The sequence below is a fragment of the Gossypium hirsutum genome, chromosome A12, assembly GCF_007990345.1.
Source record: "Gossypium hirsutum isolate 1008001.06 chromosome A12, Gossypium_hirsutum_v2.1, whole genome shotgun sequence".
NCBI classification, from domain to species: Eukaryota; Viridiplantae; Streptophyta; class Magnoliopsida; order Malvales; family Malvaceae; genus Gossypium; species Gossypium hirsutum.
The window spans coordinates 48,742,494-48,762,875 of NC_053435.1; the positions used below are offsets into that span (position 1 = coordinate 48,742,494).

At 36.6% G+C, this 20,382-nt stretch overlaps 1 protein-coding gene across 1 annotated transcript; it reads left to right on the forward strand.

Moving 5' to 3' along the window:
- Positions 1-1,532: 1,532 nt before the first annotated feature.
- On the forward strand, positions 1,533-19,905 carry LOC107926056 (probable cytosolic oligopeptidase A). Its single transcript, XM_016856826.2, has 17 exons — positions 1,533-2,028; positions 2,289-2,456; positions 2,884-3,007; positions 3,285-3,361; positions 3,591-3,734; positions 3,853-4,083; positions 4,150-4,240; positions 15,333-15,454; positions 15,555-15,662; positions 15,767-16,012; positions 16,768-16,913; positions 17,481-17,598; positions 18,224-18,383; positions 18,504-18,535; positions 18,872-18,937; positions 19,277-19,348; positions 19,574-19,905. The coding sequence occupies exons 1-17, from the start codon at positions 1,597-1,599 to the stop codon at positions 19,652-19,654; spliced, it is 2,418 nt and encodes an 805-aa protein (XP_016712315.1). The 5' UTR covers positions 1,533-1,596; the 3' UTR covers positions 19,655-19,905.
- The last annotated feature ends 477 nt before the right edge of the window (positions 19,906-20,382 follow it).

The window sequence follows — 20,382 nt, forward strand, 5'->3', positions numbered from 1 at the left end:
GTTTAGCCTTGCTTATAAGAGTAATGCGCTCTGGGTTTGTGTTCTTCGTTTTAAGTATGGATGGAAAGACCATCTTCCAGACTCTATTAGCCAGAATCAATGCTCACACTTATGGAGGTTTCTTTCTAAAATTTGGCCTACACTCCGAGAGAATCTAATTTGGTCCATTGGAGATAGCTTTGCTGCTCGCTGTTGGAAAGATCCTTGGATTCCAAGTATGGGTTCTTTAATCTAAAAAAATTCTATCTTTTTCTAATCTTGACTTGGACTGTTGTGTTAAGGAGTTTGTCAATTCAAATGGGAGTTGGAATTTGGATCTATTCCGTGTCTGGCTATTAAAGGACGTGATTTGTAGAATTACTAATATCCCTCCTCCGCACCCAGACTCTAGACAGGATAGGGTGATATGGACTCGGTCTTCTTCCGGGGCTTTATTTGTCCGTAGTGGTTATTGGGCTTTAAAAGAAGACACTTAGAATTCTAGAGATGAGTATTGGAAGCTTATTTGGAAACATTTAGGACTACAAAGAGTAAAGGCCTTCTTCTGTTTGGCTTTCAAGAATAGACTCCTTACCAATGCAGAGCGTGTAAGAAGAGGAATTGGACACAGTAGTTCTTGTTCCTTGTGTGGATACGAGTCTAAGGACTTGGCTCATGTGCTTCGAGGCTATCCTTCCGCAAAGGATTTCTGGTTGCTTGTGCTTCCACAACATCTTAAACAAAGGTTATTCTCTACCTCTTTTTCAAATTGGCTTTTACTTAACCTTCGTTTTCATGAAAGAATGCAGGATAGTGGTCTCATTTGGTCATATTTATTTGGACTAATTGCTTGGCGCATATGGAAGAATAGAAATCTTTTTATTTTTCAGAATATCTCCTGGACAGCTACTGAAGTTATCAAGGTCTTTAGCTGCTGGGCACGCCAATATGAATCAAATTTTCGCGGTAGTAAAAGAAATGATCCCACTTCGGTCTCACTTAACAATTCAGATGATACATGGATCTTTTTATCCATTGATGGGGCTGTGAAAATAGGTTCAGGATACGCTGCTACCGGGGGTGGTTAGGGATCAAGACGGAAATTGGAATAATAAGGAGAATGGGTGTTGAAATTTGTTTTTAAAAAAATATATTTTCATTTGGTAATATTACTAATGTAATAATAAGGGGAATGGGGGTTGAAATATGTTTAAATATATTTTTCCTTCATTTTGTTTTTCTTTTATGAATAGTTAAATTAAATGTGGTAGAGATAAATAAGCTAACAAAGTGCATGAAATTGAAGTTAAAAGTGTTACCAAATTTATCACCTCAAATTACAAAGTCTACAAAATAAAAGGAGTCATAAATTTAAAGTTTTTCAAACAAATTGACTCTTCGTTAGGAGTCCAAATTAAAGTCTTCTGCTATTACACAATTGGATCGGTGTTAGAAAAACGCTGACAGTTGTAACCAATAAGAACATAACCTTTGAAACATGTCAGCATTGATTTGTTAAGTGGTTTAATTAATCAAAGTAAAAAAGGAAAAATATATTATCCATCTCAAAATATCAATCATCCTTCAAGGAAAAACATATCAAGCTCAGTAAAAAGAATGAGAATTATACGCCGCATTCCGAACACAGTGTTGTTCAACACTATCTTTGTTACAGTCAACATACTAATGGCTTCCACTCGCTTCTCTCTCTCCCGCTCAGTTCATCCCATCCTAAAACGCCCCCCTTGTTCTTCTTCTCCCCGTTTTGCCCCCAAGGCTTTGCTTAAATCCTACCCTTGTCCTCTCTGGTCCTCTTCTTTCTCCTTCTGCCTTCAGACCTTGCATCACTCTACTTCTCCTTATCTCTCGTCCTCTTCCTTTTCATTTTCTTCTTGTTCTTCTTTTTCTCCTCCTTCAATGGCTTCCTCATTTACCGTCGATGATAGCATCGGCTCCAATCCTCTCCTGCAAGATTTCGACTTTCCACCTTTTGATATTGTTGAAGCCAAACATGTTAGGCCTGGGATTCGTGCCTTGTTGAAGAAACTCGTATGTCGTTTTTATCTATTGGGCTGTTTTCATTTCTGGGTTTTGATTTTTTTTTATTATCTTGTTCTAGGGTTCGATTTTGAGTTTTCTCTTTGCTAGATCATTCGCTGGTTTTAGTCCTTGTTTGAGAATTCAAAACTTTGGTTGCCTTGATTTTTTATTTGTTCGAGTTTTTAAAATTTGAAACTTTTTTATGCTCTAGCATCTGGGGTTTCTGGATTATTTGTGTTTGATTTGATATATTTCTATTGGTTGAGTAGGAGAGTGGCTTGGATGAATTGGAGAAGACAGTGGAGCCGTCATGGCCAAAGTTGGTGGAGCCATTGGAAAAGATTGTTGATCGGTTGACTGTCGTGTGGGGAATGGTTAATCATCTTAAGGCTGTTAAAGATTCAGCTGAGCTCCGTGCTGCCATTGAAGAAGTCCAGGTACATTGTTGTTTCTTTATGTTATATGATTGCAAGCAGTCAGATATGTAACATGCAGTATGTATATGTAAAAACTAATAATGTAATCTTTATGCTTGAATTGCCATCTTCAAAATATTTGGCATCAATCTTTTAGACATCTAATAACTATCTCATTCTTATCTTAGATTAAACCATGAATTTTTGTTATTATATTGACATAAATCATATTAGAATTAGCATACAGCATGATGTACTAGGGAGGGAGTTAATTTTTATTGGTTGAATCAGAAATTGTGGTTTTCCTATTGGTTTTGAAGCAATTTGTTTTGGCAGTTGTTCAGTTTGATTCTAGTATTTTGTAGAGATTAATGAAATATGCATCGGTGCCTTACTCCATAGTCTCATCAAACTTCTTGTGCTTACTATGTTTAGTTTTTCCTTACAGCCTGAAAAAGTGAAGTTTCAACTAAGATTGGGACAAAGTAAACCCATCTATAATGCTTTCAAGGCGATTAAAGAATCTCCTGATTGGCAATCGTTGAGTGAAGCTCGCAATCGTATTGTAGATGGTAAGTATATGTTCCTTTTTCATTTTGGTGCCTTAATTCAATGCTAGAACCATTACTCAATACTGAGTGCACCGTCTATTAGTTGGCTCGCTATAGCAGATATTAAGATGAGCGTTCTGTTAAAAGAACAAAACAAAACAAACAAACCAACTTAGTGTTGCTGCAGCTAGATATTGCTGATATAAAAGTGTTCTCATTACAACATGCTTCTTCCATTCCTTTTAGTTTCTATGAGTGTTTGACTTGATATCTCTTTTGTTTTATTGTATGTATTCAGCCCAGATAAAGGAAGCTGTTCTTAATGGTGTTTCACTTGAAGATGATAAAAGAGAACAGTTTAACAAAATTGAACAGGTACAATATAGTAGTTATGAAGTTGGAAGTTAAATGAATGTGTCATATTATACTTCTTTTGAAGTCAGCTTCTGTGAAAAGTAAAATGAAGGGAAAGTACTTGTACAAGTTTTCTTCGAAGTTCTTGGTGTCTGGTTTCTTCTTGTAACCATATAAACATTTATGCTCAATTGTATCATGTTCATTCCTTTTGGCTATTTTTTTTTATTTACTATGAGCTAATTTGCAGGAATTGGAGAGGTTGTCTCACAAATTTAGTGAGAATGTTTTGGATGCCACAAAGAAGTTTGAAAAGCTGATAACTTATAATAAAGAAATTGATGGTTTGCCTGCAACTGCTCTTGGGCTAGCTGCTCAAACAGCAGTGTCCAAGGTATTCTTTTCTAAATTTCACCACGTGTTTGCATTTATTAATGGTCTCTCATTGTTAAGTCTAGTGCAGTTTCAGTTTTTGGTCTTATAATATATGTTCTCTCTCTATACTCGCCTAGGGGCATGAAAATGCAACTGCTGAGAATGGACCATGGATGATTACATTGGATGCTCCAAGTTTTGTTTCTGTTATGCAACATGCTCGTAATCGTGCCTTGCGTGAGGAAGTCTACCGTGCTTATATAACTCGGGCATCAAGTGGTGATTTGGATAATACACCAATCATCAACCAGATATTGAAACTTCGGTTGGAAAAGGCTAAGCTTCTCAATTACAATAATTATGCTGAGGTATGAATCTAGAGTATCTGCTAGACTGCATCCTTTTCATAGGCTTACTAAAGCATATTTGATCAGATAAGCATGGCAACAAAGATGGCCACTGTTGATAAAGCTGAGGAACTATTAGAAAAGATTCGTAGTGCTTCATGGGATGCTGCTGTCCAAGGTATTATGCTAAATTTAGTTTATTTTTGGTTGAAAAGATTGGCAATTTTTCGATCTTTGATTTATCACATGAACCTTTTTCCTCAGTGCTTGTCTATTTGATTAAAAGGACTCTAATTTATGTATGAAACTTGAAGATAAATCTGAATTTTTCTGAAGATAAATCTGAAATTCTTCTTATTCTTAGTAAAATCATATGACAACCTAATATAGTCTAAAGAGTAGCCGGAATCTTAACCCACTAAAATAGGAAACAAAATTCCTATTAATTAGGAATCCCATCGAAACAGGAAAGTGAATAAATTACAATTGCTAATTCCTAATAATTAGAAACTAAATCTAATCTTCTAAATAAATAAAAAAATATTGATCTCTTTGTCTACACTCCCCCTCAAGCTGGGCTATATATGTTATACAAGCCAAGCTTGGAAATCAATTCATTGAAACTATCCCTTTGGAGTGCTTTAGTAAGAACATCAGCAATCTATCATTTTGTAGGAATATAGTTGAGCTGGACAATGTTGTTATTGACCTTATTTGAAATGAAGTGTTGATCAATTTCAATGTGTTTTGTCCTGTCATGGTGTACACGATTTTTAGCTATGCTAATAGCTGCTTGACTGTTATTGAACATCATGACTGAGTCCTGTACCTCAACTTTGAGTTCCCTCAACAATCTTTGTAGCCACCACATTCCTTCACATATTCCAAGTGCAAGAGCACAATATTTTGACTCTGCACTACTCCGTGAGACTACAGCTTGCTTTTTGCTCCTCCAAGTAATAAGATTACCCCAAACATAGGACCAATAACCAGTGATTGATCTTCGATCAGTTTGCTCACCTGCCCAACTAGTATCGGTGTAAATCTCCACTTCTAGGTTTGCACACTTCCTGAATAGTAGACCATGTCCCGGAGTCATTTTTAAATACCTTAAGATTCTGTTTACTACCTCTAAATGATATTCAGTTGGATTGTTCATATGTTGACTGACCACACTGACTGAATATGCGATATCAGGCCTGATTTAAGATAGATAAATGAGCTTTCCAACTAGCCTTTGGTACCTTCCCTTGTCTATTGGACTGCTTCCTTCACTTCTGTTCAATCTTTTTGTTGGATCCATAGGTATGTCAATTGGTTTGCATCCAATTAGCCCTGTTTCACTTAATAGATTCAAGATGTATTTCCATTGAGATATAACAATCCCTTCCTTAGAGCAAGCCACCTCTATTCCTAGAAAATACCTGAGAGTCCCAAGATCCTTAATCTCAAATTGTGTTGCCAGTAGTTTTTTCAAATTCATAATCTCCTTAGAATCATCTCCTGTCAAGATGATATTATCCGCATAAACTATGAGAATAGTCTTCTTTCATTCTATTCTACTTTTAACAAATAGTGTGTGATCGACTTGACACTGCTGATATCCATTGGCTATCACTGTTTTAGTGAATCTTTCAAACCATGCATGAGGAGATTGCTTCAAGCCATACAAAGACTTCTTCAGTTTGCAAACTAGATAATTGTTCGACTTGTTTTCTAGACCAGGAGGAATAATCATGTAGACTTCTTCAAGATCCCCATTCAGGAATGCATTTTTAATATCCAGTTGATACAATGACTAATCTTGATTAACTGCAAGAAAAAGTAGAACTCGAACAGTGTTAAGTTTTTCTACAAGTGCAAATGTTTTATGATAGTCAATTTTGTATGACTGAGTGAACCCTTTTGCCACAAGTCTGGCCTTGAATCTCTCGACACTTTCATCAGCCCTATACTTGATAGTAAATATCCACTTGCATCCAACTGGATTCTTACTTGGAGGTAACCTAACAAGAGTCCATGTGTTGTTACTTTCCAAAGCTCGAATCTCCTCTTCTACTGCCTTTTTCCACGCTTGACTCTTGAGAGTCTCTTGAGTAGAATCTGACACCTTCACACTATCCAGATTTGTGACAAAGGCCTTATAAAGATATGATAGTTTCCTACATGCAACATAATTCTCAATCGGATGTTCAGTGCACCCACGCACACCTTTTCTATAAGCAATAAGCAGATTTAAATTATCAACAATAGGAACAAGAGGATCATGGGATGAGAGATCTTTACCATCATGAACATCGGTTGCAATAGGACTTGGTTCTTGTGATTGAGAATGCTGAATTTGCATAGTTTCCTCTATATGCTTTGCTGGTCTTCTTCTTCTATAGACACGAAGCTCAGGAGGATCGAATGTGCCAAGTTGTGGAGGATTTGAGTCAATTGACTGAATAGGAATCAGGGTTGTTTCTGTTTCATTGATAGGGACAATGAATGGATCAATGAATGAATTTGATGGATTGACATATGTTTGAGTGTCTTGAAGGAGATCTCAAATTTGATATTTCCTTGGAGTCTCCCCTTAAATGTCGGATTTGGGAAAGAAAGATTGATTTTCAAGAAAGGTAACATCCATGGAATTGTACACTTTTCTAATAATGGGTGGATAACACTTGTAGCCCTTTTTATTAGGAGAATAACTAAGGAAAATGCACTTGAGAGACTTAGGATCGAGTTTGGCACGATAATTGTGGTGGATATGAACAAAGGATGTGCAACCAAAAACCTTTAATGGAAGGTCTGTAGAAAAAGTGAGAGTATGAGGATATTAAGAGATAAGAACCTGATGAGATGACTGGAATTTAAGGACACGACTAGGCATTTTGTAGATGAGATTGTTGGAATTCCTTAAATTAAGAAGATTTTCTACCTTAGTTTTAGGAATTTCCTTGTACTATTAGCCATAATCTAATTACTATTTTTTAAGGATAGGCTAATTTTTAGAGATTATTTCCTTTTTTATTTTTCTTGCTATTCTTTAAAAGGCTGTATTCAAATTAGAAGAAATAATAATTATTCTTCTTCCTAAATTTGTTCATGATATCAGAGCATCAGGAATCCAGTTGATCCTGCTCCTTCTCTTTTCTTGTTCTGTTTTCTCTGTTAGAAACCCTACTCCCATAGGTGACACCGAAAATTTCTCTGAGACTGAGATCTCACAAAAAACTCAAAATCACAGCCAAGAAATCCCACAAGGTGACCTTAAACTCTTCTCTTATAATCACAAATCATCGATTAGATGAAAAAAATTTCCTGCAACGGTCACAATTTGTCCTTATGGTTTTTCGTGGTCGAGGAAAATTTGGGTACATTATGAACAAATTCCTCGACCAGCATCAACAGACTCTGGTTATGCAACTTGGGAGCTTAACAACTCAATGGTTATGGCTTGGCTTATAAATTCGATGGAAGGTTATATAAGCCGAACGTATCTTTTTTTCAAAACTGCCAAAGAAATGTGGGATGCAATCAAGGAGAATTACTCAGATCTTGGAAATGCTTCCCAAGTATTCGAGATCAAATTAAAGTTGAAAGATATTGGACAAGGAACACTTGAAGTCACTCAATATTACAACAACCTAAAGATCTTATGGCAGGAGTTAGACATGTATTATGAAGTTGATTGGGCCGAGGGCTCGGAACACACCAAGTTCATGGATCATCTTAACAAAGAGCGTCTCTATGAGTTCTTAGCAGGACTAAATCATGATCTTGATGAGGTCCGAGGACGAATACTAGGCAGAACCACTCTGCCAACCATAGGAGAAGCATTTGCTGAAGTAAGGAGGGAAGAGAAATGACGTCTTATTATGTTGGGAGACACAAGATAACTAAAACCATTGACCATAGCTAGTCATCGTCCTTCCGAGAACTCTGCTCTTATTTCAAGAGGCCCACAATCTTAAAGGTTCAAAGATAAAATTGATTCTGGTTCAAATAGGCCATGGTGTAGCCACTGTAACCGGGTTGGGCATACCAAGGAGAAATGCTTCAAACTCCATGGCTATCCTAAAAAAAAAAACAGAAAGAAAACAAGGCAGCAATGATATCAACTACTGAAAAAGATGCTCAAGATGTTCGGCTAACCAAAACTCAACTTGAGGTTCTTCATAAAATACTCGGGACTCCTACAACTAGTGGGTCACTAGCTATTCAAGGTACTGCTTTAAATACTACACACAAACCTATCACAACTTCCCGGATACTAGACTCGGGTGCATCCGACCACATGACAAGTAATCTAAGTTTGTTTCACTCCTATTTACCTTGTCATGATCACTCTCGGATTCGCATAGCTGATGGATCTTACTCGCCGATGGCTAAAATGGGGACAGTTAGACTTACTGAAAATTTTTCCATTGATAAAGTTTTACATTTTCCAAATCTTTCCTGTAATTTACTCTCAATTAGCAAGCTTACCAATGATGAAAAAGTACTTGCTGAATTTTCTACTTTCGGTTGTGTGGTTCAGGAACAGGAGTCGGGGAAGATGATTGGCACTGCTAAAGTTGATGATGGCTTATATGTTTGGAACAAAAATAGTTCACAAGAAGGAATGGCCTTATCTACGTCAAAAGAAGATTCTATCATGCTATGGCACCGTAGACTAGGACACCCGAATTTCATGTACTTGAAGAAACTGTTTCTTCTACTATTTCTAAATAAGAAAATAAGTTCCTTGAACTGTGAAGTTTGCCAACTATCTAAACACACTCGTGTTCCTTATCCTTTGAAATCTTATGTTCAATCTCAACCTTTCTCTCTAATCCACAGTGATCTATGGGGAGCCAGTCGAGTAAAAAACATCACAGGGGCTAGGTGGTTCATAACTTTCATTGATGACCACACTAGAGTTTGCTGGGTCTATCTCCTTGAAGAAAAATCCGAAGTCTCTTAGAGTCTTCGAAAATTTTCATTCAATGATTCAAACCCAATTCAATTCAAATATTCACACCCTTAGAACTGATAATGGGAGAGATTACTTTAATTCTATCCTAAGTCCTTATCTTTCTGAGCAAGGAAGCGTACATCAAAGTTCTTGTCCTGACACCCCTCAACAAAACTGGGTTTCCGAGAGAAAAAACAGACACCTTGTAGCCGTGGCTCGTGCCCTTATGTTTACTATGGGTGTACCAAAGTATTTATGGGGAGAAGCTGTCCTCACTGCTTGTTATCTTATAAATCGACTCCCATCAAAGGTATTAAACTTTCAAATACCTTTACATACTCTTCAAAATTTTTTTCCCTTGTTTCGTGTTCCTAATCTCCTAACCAAAACATTTGGTTGCAAAGCATTTGTCTACAACCATCAACCTAACCGATCTAAACTTGATCCTAGAGCCCACACTTGTGTCTTTATTGGTTACTCACCTACACAAAAAGGGTAAAAGTGCTACTCTCCAACCTTACACTGGATGTTTGTGTCCCTTGATGTTACTTTCTTCGAAAACGAGCCATATTTTTCAGCCTCTCATCTTCAGGGGGAGATACTTAGTGAAGATGAGACCTTGAGCAATCTTTTCATTATACCTCAAGACTCTATCAGCCCTATTACCACTACAAAACCTGTTGAAAATCCTACAGCCACTGTTATTCCTGTTTTGGACCCTGTTTTCCTATCTTCACTGTTCAGCAACAAGAAACAAGGGTGATTAACCATACTAATGAAGAAAAACAGCCCATTCATTTTGAAAAACAATGAAAAATTCAGGGGCTTCGTGTATACTCTTGGAGACATCAGCTGCCTGTGACCGAAACAGCAGTGCCAATGCCATCTTTACCCGAGCACTGTCCTGAGGAAGAAGTTTCACTTCCTTCATCTTCCATCTATCTTCCAATTGCAGTAAGAAAAGGCACTAGGAGCTGCACTCAACATCTCATTTCTCGGTTTGTATCCTATGGAAACTTGTCTAAATCCTACAATGCCTTTGTTTCTAATGTTGACTTTGTAGAAACTCCAAAGAACATCGAAGAGGCTCTTAAGTCAACCAAATGGAGGCAAGCTATGTTGGAAGAAATAAAGGCTCTTGAAGACAATGAAACTTGGGAAATATCTAAACTACCTACTGGGAAGAAGACTGTGGGTTGTAAGTGGATTTTCACCACAAAATTTAAACCAGATGGGAGCATTGATCGATACAAAGCTAGACTTGTGGCTAGGGGTTTCACTCAAACATATAGGTTGGACTATGAGGAAACATTTGCACCAGTGGCCAAACTGAATACTATTCGAGTGCTTCTCTCAATTGCTGTCAATTTAGAATGGCCTTTGATCCAATTGGATGTAAAGAATGCTTTTCTCAATGGAGAATTAAACGAAGAAGTCTACATGGATTTTCCGTCTGGATTCGAAGGAAGCAAGAGCCAAGTATGCAAGTTGAAGAAGTCCTTGTATGGACTAAAGCAATTCTCTAGGGCTTGGTTTAATCGTTTTGCCAAAGCCATGACTTGTAGACATTATACTCAAGGTCAAGCTGATCGCACCTTATTCTACAAACACTCGGATAATGGGAAGTGCTGTATTCTCATTGTCTATGTAGATGACATAATATTGACAGGGGATGATTCTATTGAAATTGAAAGACAAAGAGTTCTTAACTCTTGAATTTCAACTTAAAAACTTGGGGAATCTTAAATATTTTTTTGGAATGGAGATAGCAAGGTCAAAGGCAGGTATTTCAATCTCTCAAAAAAAGTATGTTCTTGATCTACTTTCTGAAGTCAGATAAAAGATGAGTAGGGTTTGCCATAGCATTATTCGTCTTCGAAGCTGTCTTAGGATTGTTGGGTTGCAAACCAGCCGAGACTCTTATGGAACCCAATCTTAAATTAGGAACTGATAAGGATGGAGAAGAAGTAGACAGGGGGAGATATCAACGGTTAGTGGGAAAACTTATCTATCTTTCTCGCACTCGTCCAAACATAGCTTTTGGAGTAAATATTATTAGTCAATTTATGCATGCTCCTAGGGAGAAACATTTGGAAGTTGCCTACAGGATATTGAGATACTTAAAAGGGACTCTTGGTAAGGGGTTGCATTTCAAGAAGATGTAAATCGAAGCATAGAAGTCAACACTGATGCAGATTGGGCAAGGGCAGTTAATGACAGGCGCTCCACAAATGGTTACTGCAGCTATGTTTGGGGTAATCTCGTGACATGGAGTAAAAAGCAGTCTGTTGTGGCACGTAGCAGTGCTGAAGCTGAATATTGAGCTTTGTCCCACGGTATATGTGAAGGAATGTGGTTACAACGGCTAATGGGAGAATTAAAATTATCTTATACAAAACCTATAACATTATGCTGTGACAACCAAGCAGCAGTTAGCATAGCTCATAACCCTGTACACCATGATCGTACCAAGCATGTGGAAATTGATCGCCACTTTATTACGGAGAAAATTAACAAATGGGAAGTTTGTGTTTCATATCTACCTACAAGACAACAAGTAGCAGACGTGTTAACCAAAAGCTTAAGCAAAAAAATGTTCAAAGAAATTATGGGCAAGCTGGGTTTGATTAACATCTACACTCCAGCTTGAGGGTGAGTGTTGGAATTCCTTAAATTAAGCAGATTTTCTACCTTAGTTCTAGGAATTTCCTTGTACTATTAGCCATAATCTAATTACTATTTTTTAGGGATTGGCTAATTTCTAGATATTATTTCCTTTTTTATATTTTTCCTGCTATTCTTTAAAAGGTTGTATTCAGATTAGAAGAAATAAAAATTCTTGTTCTTCCTAAATTTGTTCAGAGATAAGTGGCAGTAAGAATTGCTTCGCCCAAGGAATGTATAGGTACATTATTGGTGAACATAGTAGCACGGGCTACCTCAAGCAAGTGTCTTTTTTTTCTTTCATATACTCCATTTTGTTGTGGTGTGTTGACACAAGAGCTTACATGAATGATACCTTGTTTGGAAAAATATAACCCAAGAATGAAACTAAAATAGTCTCTAGCATTATCAGGTTTTAGGACTTTGATATTGCTTTGAAATTGATTAGAGATCATGGTATGAAAAGATTGATAATTAGAGGCAGTTTCAGATTTTTCTTTCATAAGGAATGTCTATGTTGTTCTAGTGTGATCATCGATCAATGTGACAAACCACCTAGCTCCATTGATACTTTTTACACGATAGGGACCCCAAATGTCACTATGAATCATTGAAAATAGATGTGAGGGTTTATATTGCAAACTTGAATAGACATGTCTAATGTGTTTTGCTAATTGACAAACTTCACAAAAGTAAGAATTTGTTTTTTTATGGATAAACAAATGAGGAAAGAATTTCTCAATATAAGTAAAGTTAGGATGAACAAGACGATAATGCCATAACATAACTTGATTTTCAGTGGAAATAAAATTAGAATTGGAAATAGACATTGATTTGGAAGCAAATTTGACACACTTTTGACTAAAATCTAAACCACAACTTGATGAGTGAACTTGTCTACTTGAAAGATTCTTTTCCTTAACCAGATATAGACCACCATGCATATCAACAGTGCCAATTACCTTCCCCAAATTCATTGCTTGAAAACAACAATTGGAATGGAATTTAGCAACACAATTTAGGTCTCGTGTAAGTTGGCTTATGGAAAGTAAATTGCAATTCAATTTAGGGACATAAAGAACAGAAGAAAGATGAAAATCCTTTGTTAAATAAATTGATCTTGTTCCGGCCACAGGAGAGAAAGAGCCATCTGCAATTTTGACTTCGTGATTGGTGCATGGCTGAAATTGCTGAGCATTATGCAATCACCAGTCATGTGGTTCGAGGCCCCTGAGTCAACTATCCATGTTTTTGAGTGATTATTTTTGACACTAAGAGCATAGGATTGGATACCTTGATGTGCAAAGAGACTGGTGTGATGTTCTATAGTGGGTGGAGGTGCTTGGTCTGTATTAGTGACTTGACTAAGCATTTTTTGCAATGCCTCAATCTGCTCTTTTGTGAATGGATTAGCCTTAGCACTGGTTTCTGTTGTGATTGCAGTGTTTGCACGGTTCTCAAATTTGCCAATAGATGGTTTCCAATATGTAGGTTTACCATGCAACTTCCAGCATGTTGCCTTCACATAACCAAGCCGTTTACAGTGGTCACACCAAGGGCTTCCTTTGCCAGCCTTGTTCTGAGATGAACTGTGTATGTATAAGGCTGAACCCTCAACTATAGGATTGATGTTGGTGTTTGTCATCATCAGTTTCTTTCTACTCTCCTCTCTCCGAACCTCTACAAATACTTCCCGAATAGTTGGGAATGGTTTAATTCCCATGACTTTCCCCCTGACCTCATCTTGATCTTTATTGAGACCAAGGAGAAATCTGATGATTCACTTTTGTTCAACAATCTGTTTATACAAACATAGAGTCATCAACACACTTCCATGAGTGTATTTCATAAAGATCCAGTCGTAGCCAACAACGTGTGAGGGCATTAAAAGTATTGAGTAACACTTAAATCTCCTTGTTTTGGGTCATACAACCTAGTTTCAATTTCGAAGAGTTCCGAGGTGTTAACATTTCTTGAGCAGTTTTCCAGATTTCTTTTGTTGTACGATGAAGCGAAAAATTTTCTCCAACCTTTGTGGTCATGGAATTAATCAGCCATGACATAACCAAGTGGTCATCTGTTTTCCAGGATCGGTATTTTGGATCTGTTTTTTCAAGAGCAACAGTTTTGCCTGTGAGATGACCGTTCTTCTCCCTTCCGCATATGTACATGAAAATAGATTGTGACCATTGGAGAAAATTATGGCCATGAAGTTTGTGATTTGTGACAAGGTGAGAAGTGTCAGAAATGGAGGAAACTGAGGGATGAGACTCGGATTGAGATGTGATTTTCGAGGCGGATGATTGAAAAGTCATGGCTCCGATACCAAGAAATAAATATAATTTTTTCTAAAGATAAATCTGATTTTTTTCTTATTCTTAGTAGAATCGTATTACAACCTAATATAGGTTAGAGAGTGGCTGGTATCACAACCCATTAAAATAGAAAACAAAATTCCTATTAATTAGGAATCCCAACAAAACAGGAAAGTGAATAAATTACAATAGCTAATTCTTTATAATCAGAAACTAAATCTAATCTTCTAAATAAATAAAAAAATATTGATCCCTTCTTCTACACTTCTTTCTTTCCTTGTCTTTTTATAGTTTAAAGTTCAGTTCTTAGCTAGTGGATGTTGTTTTTCTTGTTAGGAATGCATTAATATGCTAGCTTATTTTAAATGAAATTTGCACCTACAACAATTAATTTTATGGTGGCTTGCATTAGACCTGTCCATGGGTTGGGCCACCTAGCCCGGCCAGAAGGCTCGCTCAAAAAATGGAAGGGTTTGGGTAAAAATATAGGTTCGAAAAATAGGTTCGGGTAAAAAAATAAGGCTTGTTTATAAAATGGGTTGAGTCTCGGGTAAGGTTTTTTTGGCACGAGCCTGGCTTGGCTTGGCCTGGCCAGATTATGCAAAAAAAAGACTGCTGTTTTTTTTTTTATTGTTTTCTTGCTGTTTTTTACTATTTTGTTGCTATATATTTTTTTTGTTTTTTCACTATTTTACTACGGTTTCACTATTATGTTTTTATCCTTTTGTTGTTATTGTTTGAATATTGTATAATTTTTATTTTATTCTTAATTTTGTTAGTATTTTAGAGGCATTTACTTGTTAAGTTGCACTTATCTTAGTGTTATTTGAGTGTACATTTTTTTTAAAATTTATTTTCAATTTGTTGGGAAACGTTTATTTTAAGATTTTTAGTATTTTTGACGTATTATATTTTTTTAAAAAAAATTATATAAAAAAATTAATAGGGTGGGCCGGGCCCAAGTTTTAGCATTTTTATCTGTGCCAGGTTTGGGCAAAGTTTTAAGCCCATTTTTGGGCTGGGCCGGGCCAAGCCAAGCAAACGGGCCTAAAATTTTGGTTGGACTTGGCCCAGCCGATGGACACCACTAGCTTGCGTTATCTACTCTCTGATTTGACTTTGTTTTAATTCACCTTAATGCTGCATTCAAGTTCATGGTATACTTGGGAAGGTTGCTTTTTCTTTGATACAATTTTAGAACCTGATTTCCTCAAGCCAAGATGTCTTGCTTTCCCTATTTATCCTAAACAGTTCCCGTTTGATATTTTCATTACTACTGCCAGCTTTTCTAGACAAAAGATAAATGGAAAGAGATTTTAGTATACAATTCTTTCTGCTCCTTGCAGATGTTGAAGACCTAAAAAGTTACTCCAAAAGTCAAGCTGCTTCAGAAGCTGATAGTTTGAGCCATTGGGACATAAGCTTCTGGAGTGAGAGGCTTCGTGAGTCAAAATATGACATCAATGAGGTTGACTCTCTCACTCTTCTCTATTTCTTAGTTAAAAATCATGCCTTCAAGACCTCCGTTTTGTGATAAAACATGTCTTTCCAATGAAAATATCATACAGGAAGAACTCCGGCCATATTTCTCATTTTCGAAGGTTATGGATGGCCTTTTCAACCTTGCTAAGATACTTTTTGGGATTGATATTGAGCCAGCTGATGGTCTGGCTCCTGTAAGTATTTCTTGCTTCCTCTACACCTTCCTTCACTGCCTATCACATGAAATATTAATTTTACATCCTAACAAGTTTTATTATTATAATTATTATTTTTGAAGGTTTGGAACAAAGATGTGCGGTTCTACTGTGTTAAAGATTCTTCAGGTAGTCCGATTGCCTACTTTTATTTTGATCCATACTCTCGTCCATTAGAGAAAAGGGAAGGTGCATGGATGGATGAGGTTGTTTCTCGAAGTCGAGTAGTGTCCCGTAATGGTACCACAGCAAGGTTACCTGTTGCTCACATGGTCTGCAATCAAACACCACCAGTTGGGGACAAGCCAAGCCTCATGACATTCCGTGAAGTAAGTTGAAGATATTAGTTTTAAGTATGATGCTAATGCTAGTAAATTCTTGTCTTCTGATTTCTGAATGATTGGACATGCAAACTGAGGTCCTGAAGCCTAGTGCTTTCCCCATCTGTAGCCCTTCTCAATTCCTTTCCTCTTGGAGTAGTGCTTCTGATCTTATCCCCAAAAACAAAGATTTTAGCTGCCTAAGCAATTTGCTTTTATCATCAATATATCAATTAAGGCAGTCTCATGTAAATCACATTCAAGTTAAAGTACCGAGGTGGTAATCCTTGAGCACATATGATCATAGCCAGTGGTTTTCTACTGTTAGCATATTTAAGCAACATACCTTCCTAGAAGGCTTCATGCGCGAATGCTTCTATTTAGAACTTATTACAATTAAAAGCATGGCTCTAGTACACACTTTTAAATAAATATACCCATTACAGAAATATGCATCTGTGTGCTAGACTGCCTGGTTCTATGGGAGCCTAATCTTCTATAATGTTATTGTTTAAACAAAGGCCAAGACTAGCCAAGTCTGAGAGGATGAACTATTTATATATTTAGCTAACCTCAGATCTTTCTTCCAAATGTTTTGGCTTTATTCCATCTTATACTGCTCCCATGTGTGGTTTTTATGGATTAAGATAGGATATGCTTTTATCCTATCATTTTTTACTGATTATTGTAGCAATAATGGCTCCTTTGGATGTTCAAAGTGGCTGCTAAAATTTTCCCGCCTCTGATCGGTTTTCTTTTCTCAGGTTGAGACTGTTTTCCATGAATTTGGCCATGCTCTTCAGCATATGCTGACCAAGCAAGATGAAGGTCTAGTTGCTGGCATTCGGGGTGTTGAGTGGGATGCTGTTGAGTTGCCTTCCCAATTCATGGAAAATTGGTGTTACCACAGGTTAACATATCTAACCACCAAATTATCATCTCTGGGATTGCTTCAGAGTTCAGACTAAATTCCCTTTTTCTTGCTAAAAGAAATAAATTAGAAGTACTTGCATGTGGAAAATATGCAAACAAGGCCCTATATAATAACTTTCTATTCTATGTATGGCTTTGTAAAGCAGCCCAATACTTATGGTATGTTATATGGTCTCCTGTTTGTGGTTTCTGGATATTTATAACTCTTTAATCTTTTTACTACACTGTTTCTTGTCTATCTTGTTGCATCTTATCATAATATTACAATGTGACAACAACTGGTTAGGAGAAGATATGGCAATTTGATCCTTACGGCTGTGAAGCTTGAGCTTTGTTCTCATTATTTTGTTGCCTGGGAATGGACTAACATCAAAATTTCTTAATTCTCTTAACTAGTTTGTCTGAATATGTGTCCCATACCCATATGTTTGGGATCTTTATTTGAATATGTGTCCCATACCCATCATGTGTATTTCATCTTCCAAATCAATTATAACTTTTGTTAAGTAGATTTTTATTTGATTTTTTTTTTTTTTTGCTGCAGGGATACATTGATGAGCATTGCAAAACATTATCAAACCGGGGAGAGCCTCCCTGAAGAGGTATACCTGAAGCTCCTTGCTGCAAGGACTTTCCGTGCTGGTTCTCTAAGTCTTCGTCAGGTCAGTTGAACTCGTTCTACCCTCGTGTCATCTTGGTGTATATATTTTATGCAGAAACAATGTGTTTCCTGAGTGCATCTTGTGGTACCGAATCCTGCACCTTAATACATGGTATGGTACATTGTAAGGGTTCATTAGCTCCTCGTTCCTCTCATCTTCCTTCATTTTCCTCGTTTTTCCTTTTGTTCTTACTTATCTTTCCTTCTAACCCTTCTCTTACCTCCATGTTGGGTTCATTTTGTATGTTCTTCCCTTTAGTATTAACTGTGTTAGCTAAAAAGGTTTGTAGTTGGCTGTAGAAAAAGAAAAGGACCTACTTTGTAATGATATTGAAATATCTTGTCTGAACCATCTGTTTTTTATGCATTAAAGCAGGCACTTTTATGTCCATGAAAATCACACGGTGTTACAGAAATGTGTAGCATAAGATGATTTTAATGGACACAATGGGTATAATTTATTGTAACTTGTGTTTACTACCTTTTGTGACTCCGTGCAGTATTTCTTGTAAACTCTGTAACTCTTCTAAGTTGTTTTCTTCTAATGTAAGGAGACTAATTTTTGGAGAAGTTGATCTCTCGTTGCTCTAATACTTTGATCCTTTCTAACTTTTTTCTTTTTCCAGATTCGATTTGCTAGCTTGGATTTGGAACTACATACAAAATATATACCAGATGGACCAGAATCTGTTTATGATGTTGATCAGAGAGTTTCCAGAAAAACACAAGTGATCCCCCCATTGCCAGAAGATAGATTTCTATGTGGTTTCAACCATATATTTGCAGGTTTAATTCTACTTCTTCCAGCCCCACCCCCTCTCCCCCCTTTTGTACTTTTTAGTACTATTGTTTTGGTGCAGACTTCACCAAGGAGATTTTTGACTTGATAGCTTTTGTGAATGCCAGGTGGATATGCTGCTGGATACTACAGTTACAAGGTAAAATTCTTATCTTTTTTCTAGTCTCTTTCTTAGAAAACTACTGTGGAACATGTTTTAAATGTTTGTTGTTGGAACTAGCTACAACGATCTGATTATCACCAATCTGAGAAAGATTGTATAAGTAACTAATGATCCTCCTCTGTTCGCCTCTCCTTTTCCTTCTCTTTTTTACTCTTGTAGCCTGCATTTTCAGTCTATCCTGTATCAAGTATTTGTCTGCTAAGTTCATGTGATGTTTTAATGGATTGTGGGCATGATTTGGATCCTTGTTATACCTTTTCTTTCCTTGTCCTTTGCTCTTTGCTATGTGATTTGAAAAATGCTATTTTGCAGTGGGCAGAAGTGTTGTCTGCAGATGCTTTCTCAGCATTTGAGGATGCTGGATTAGAAGACAACAAGGTATGGTGGTTGAAAAGGCTACTCATAGTTGTTTTTTAAAATATTTTGTTCTCTTTTATATATTTTCCTGTTCAATTGTGTACATAAAGTATATCAAAATCTTACCAATTTTTATGGCTTTGCTTACATTTGGTGAGCCGTGGGTCCTAATAAAATATTCAACAATACGTTCATTTCTCTATAAAAGCACAAACATGTTCATTGAATGTGGATACTTCTCTAATGCTGATTTTGTTGCATACAGAAACTCTGCTTCAAGAGTCACTGCTTGCTAAAACAAATATATGATCCTGTTTTTGTTAGTACTTAAGCCATGATGCATTGATTGTTTTCCTACAGGCTGTTAAAGAAACCGGCCACAAGTTCCGTGAGACTGTTCTTGCTCTTGGAGGTGGAAAAGCACCATTAGAGGTTAGTGAATGCAAATTGTATATTCACATTCCTAAATTTGAAATTTTTTAATCATATTCTGTTTCTTTTCCGTTCTCAGCAACTTTCTAATGGAAGAAAACACCAAGTTTTGATCTTTACTCTTATCACCATTAAAGTGCTCGATAGGCACTGAAACTTGTAATGTTGACCCTAGAAGTGCTTCCTCATTGAATCTGCTTAACATGTTTGATGTTGCATGTCCAGGTGTTTGTGGAGTTCCGTGGACGTGAACCTTCACCCGAGGCATTGCTCAAGCACAATGGGTTATTATCAGTCACAGCTTGAAATAAGCTGCTTTTTGAGTTGCCATTCAGGGTTTTACCAAATGAGACATGGGAATCAAGTTTTTACAGGTCATTCAAGTTGCTATTATACACCATGTTTATGTTCAGTTCAGCTCTTCAAAACTTTGCTAGTTATTGTCCTCAAAAGAAAAGAAAAAGAAAACACAACCCATCTAGGTTTAAATTCATGTGGGGTAGTGCTTTAGAGATGCCTGAAAACCTTACAAGGACATATATAGTCTGAAATTTTCATTGGTTTGGTGTTCTCTTTTTATCATCACTTCACATGAAAATGGAGATTCAGATCTTATTCTTCGATCCAAAAAAAAAAAAAAAAAAAAAGAAAGAAAAGGAATCATGTACTAATCAAGTCAAATGTTGGGATGCAGCTTCTAGTTGTAATATTTTACGAAAATGTGAAGCAAAATCGATGGTGAAAACTTAATATTCATCAAAGATTTGATGGGATTAATGTTAAGATATGTATAATATTAAGGATGTTTATCATTGTTTTAGAATTGTGGAAAACATACCTTTAAAAGGCTTAATTCACGATTTAACCTTTGGAAGTTTACTTATTTTTTCATTTTGGTGCAGTTTAAGGAGCTGTTCAAACATGATAAAAAAAAACTTCAGATATGAGGATAGCTAAGGTCCTAACAGATATTCAGTATCATTGGTAGTTTGTCTATTGCTTTATCTTCATGTTAAAAGGAGGATGATTCTATA

What these genes read in the sequence shown, in the direction of transcription:
- LOC107926056 (XM_016856826.2), top strand. Translation starts at nt 1,597, where the DNA reads ATGAGAATTATACGCCGCATTCCGAACACAGTGTTGTTCAACACTATC. An exon ending in ATTACAATAATTATGCTGAG is followed by an intron (nt 4,084 to 4,149) that starts GTATGAATCTAG and finishes ATATTTGATCAG; the next exon opens with ATAAGCATGGCAACAAAGAT. An exon ending in CTGGATACTACAGTTACAAG is followed by an intron (nt 18,536 to 18,871) that starts GTAAAATTCTTA and finishes GCTATTTTGCAG; the next exon opens with TGGGCAGAAGTGTTGTCTGC.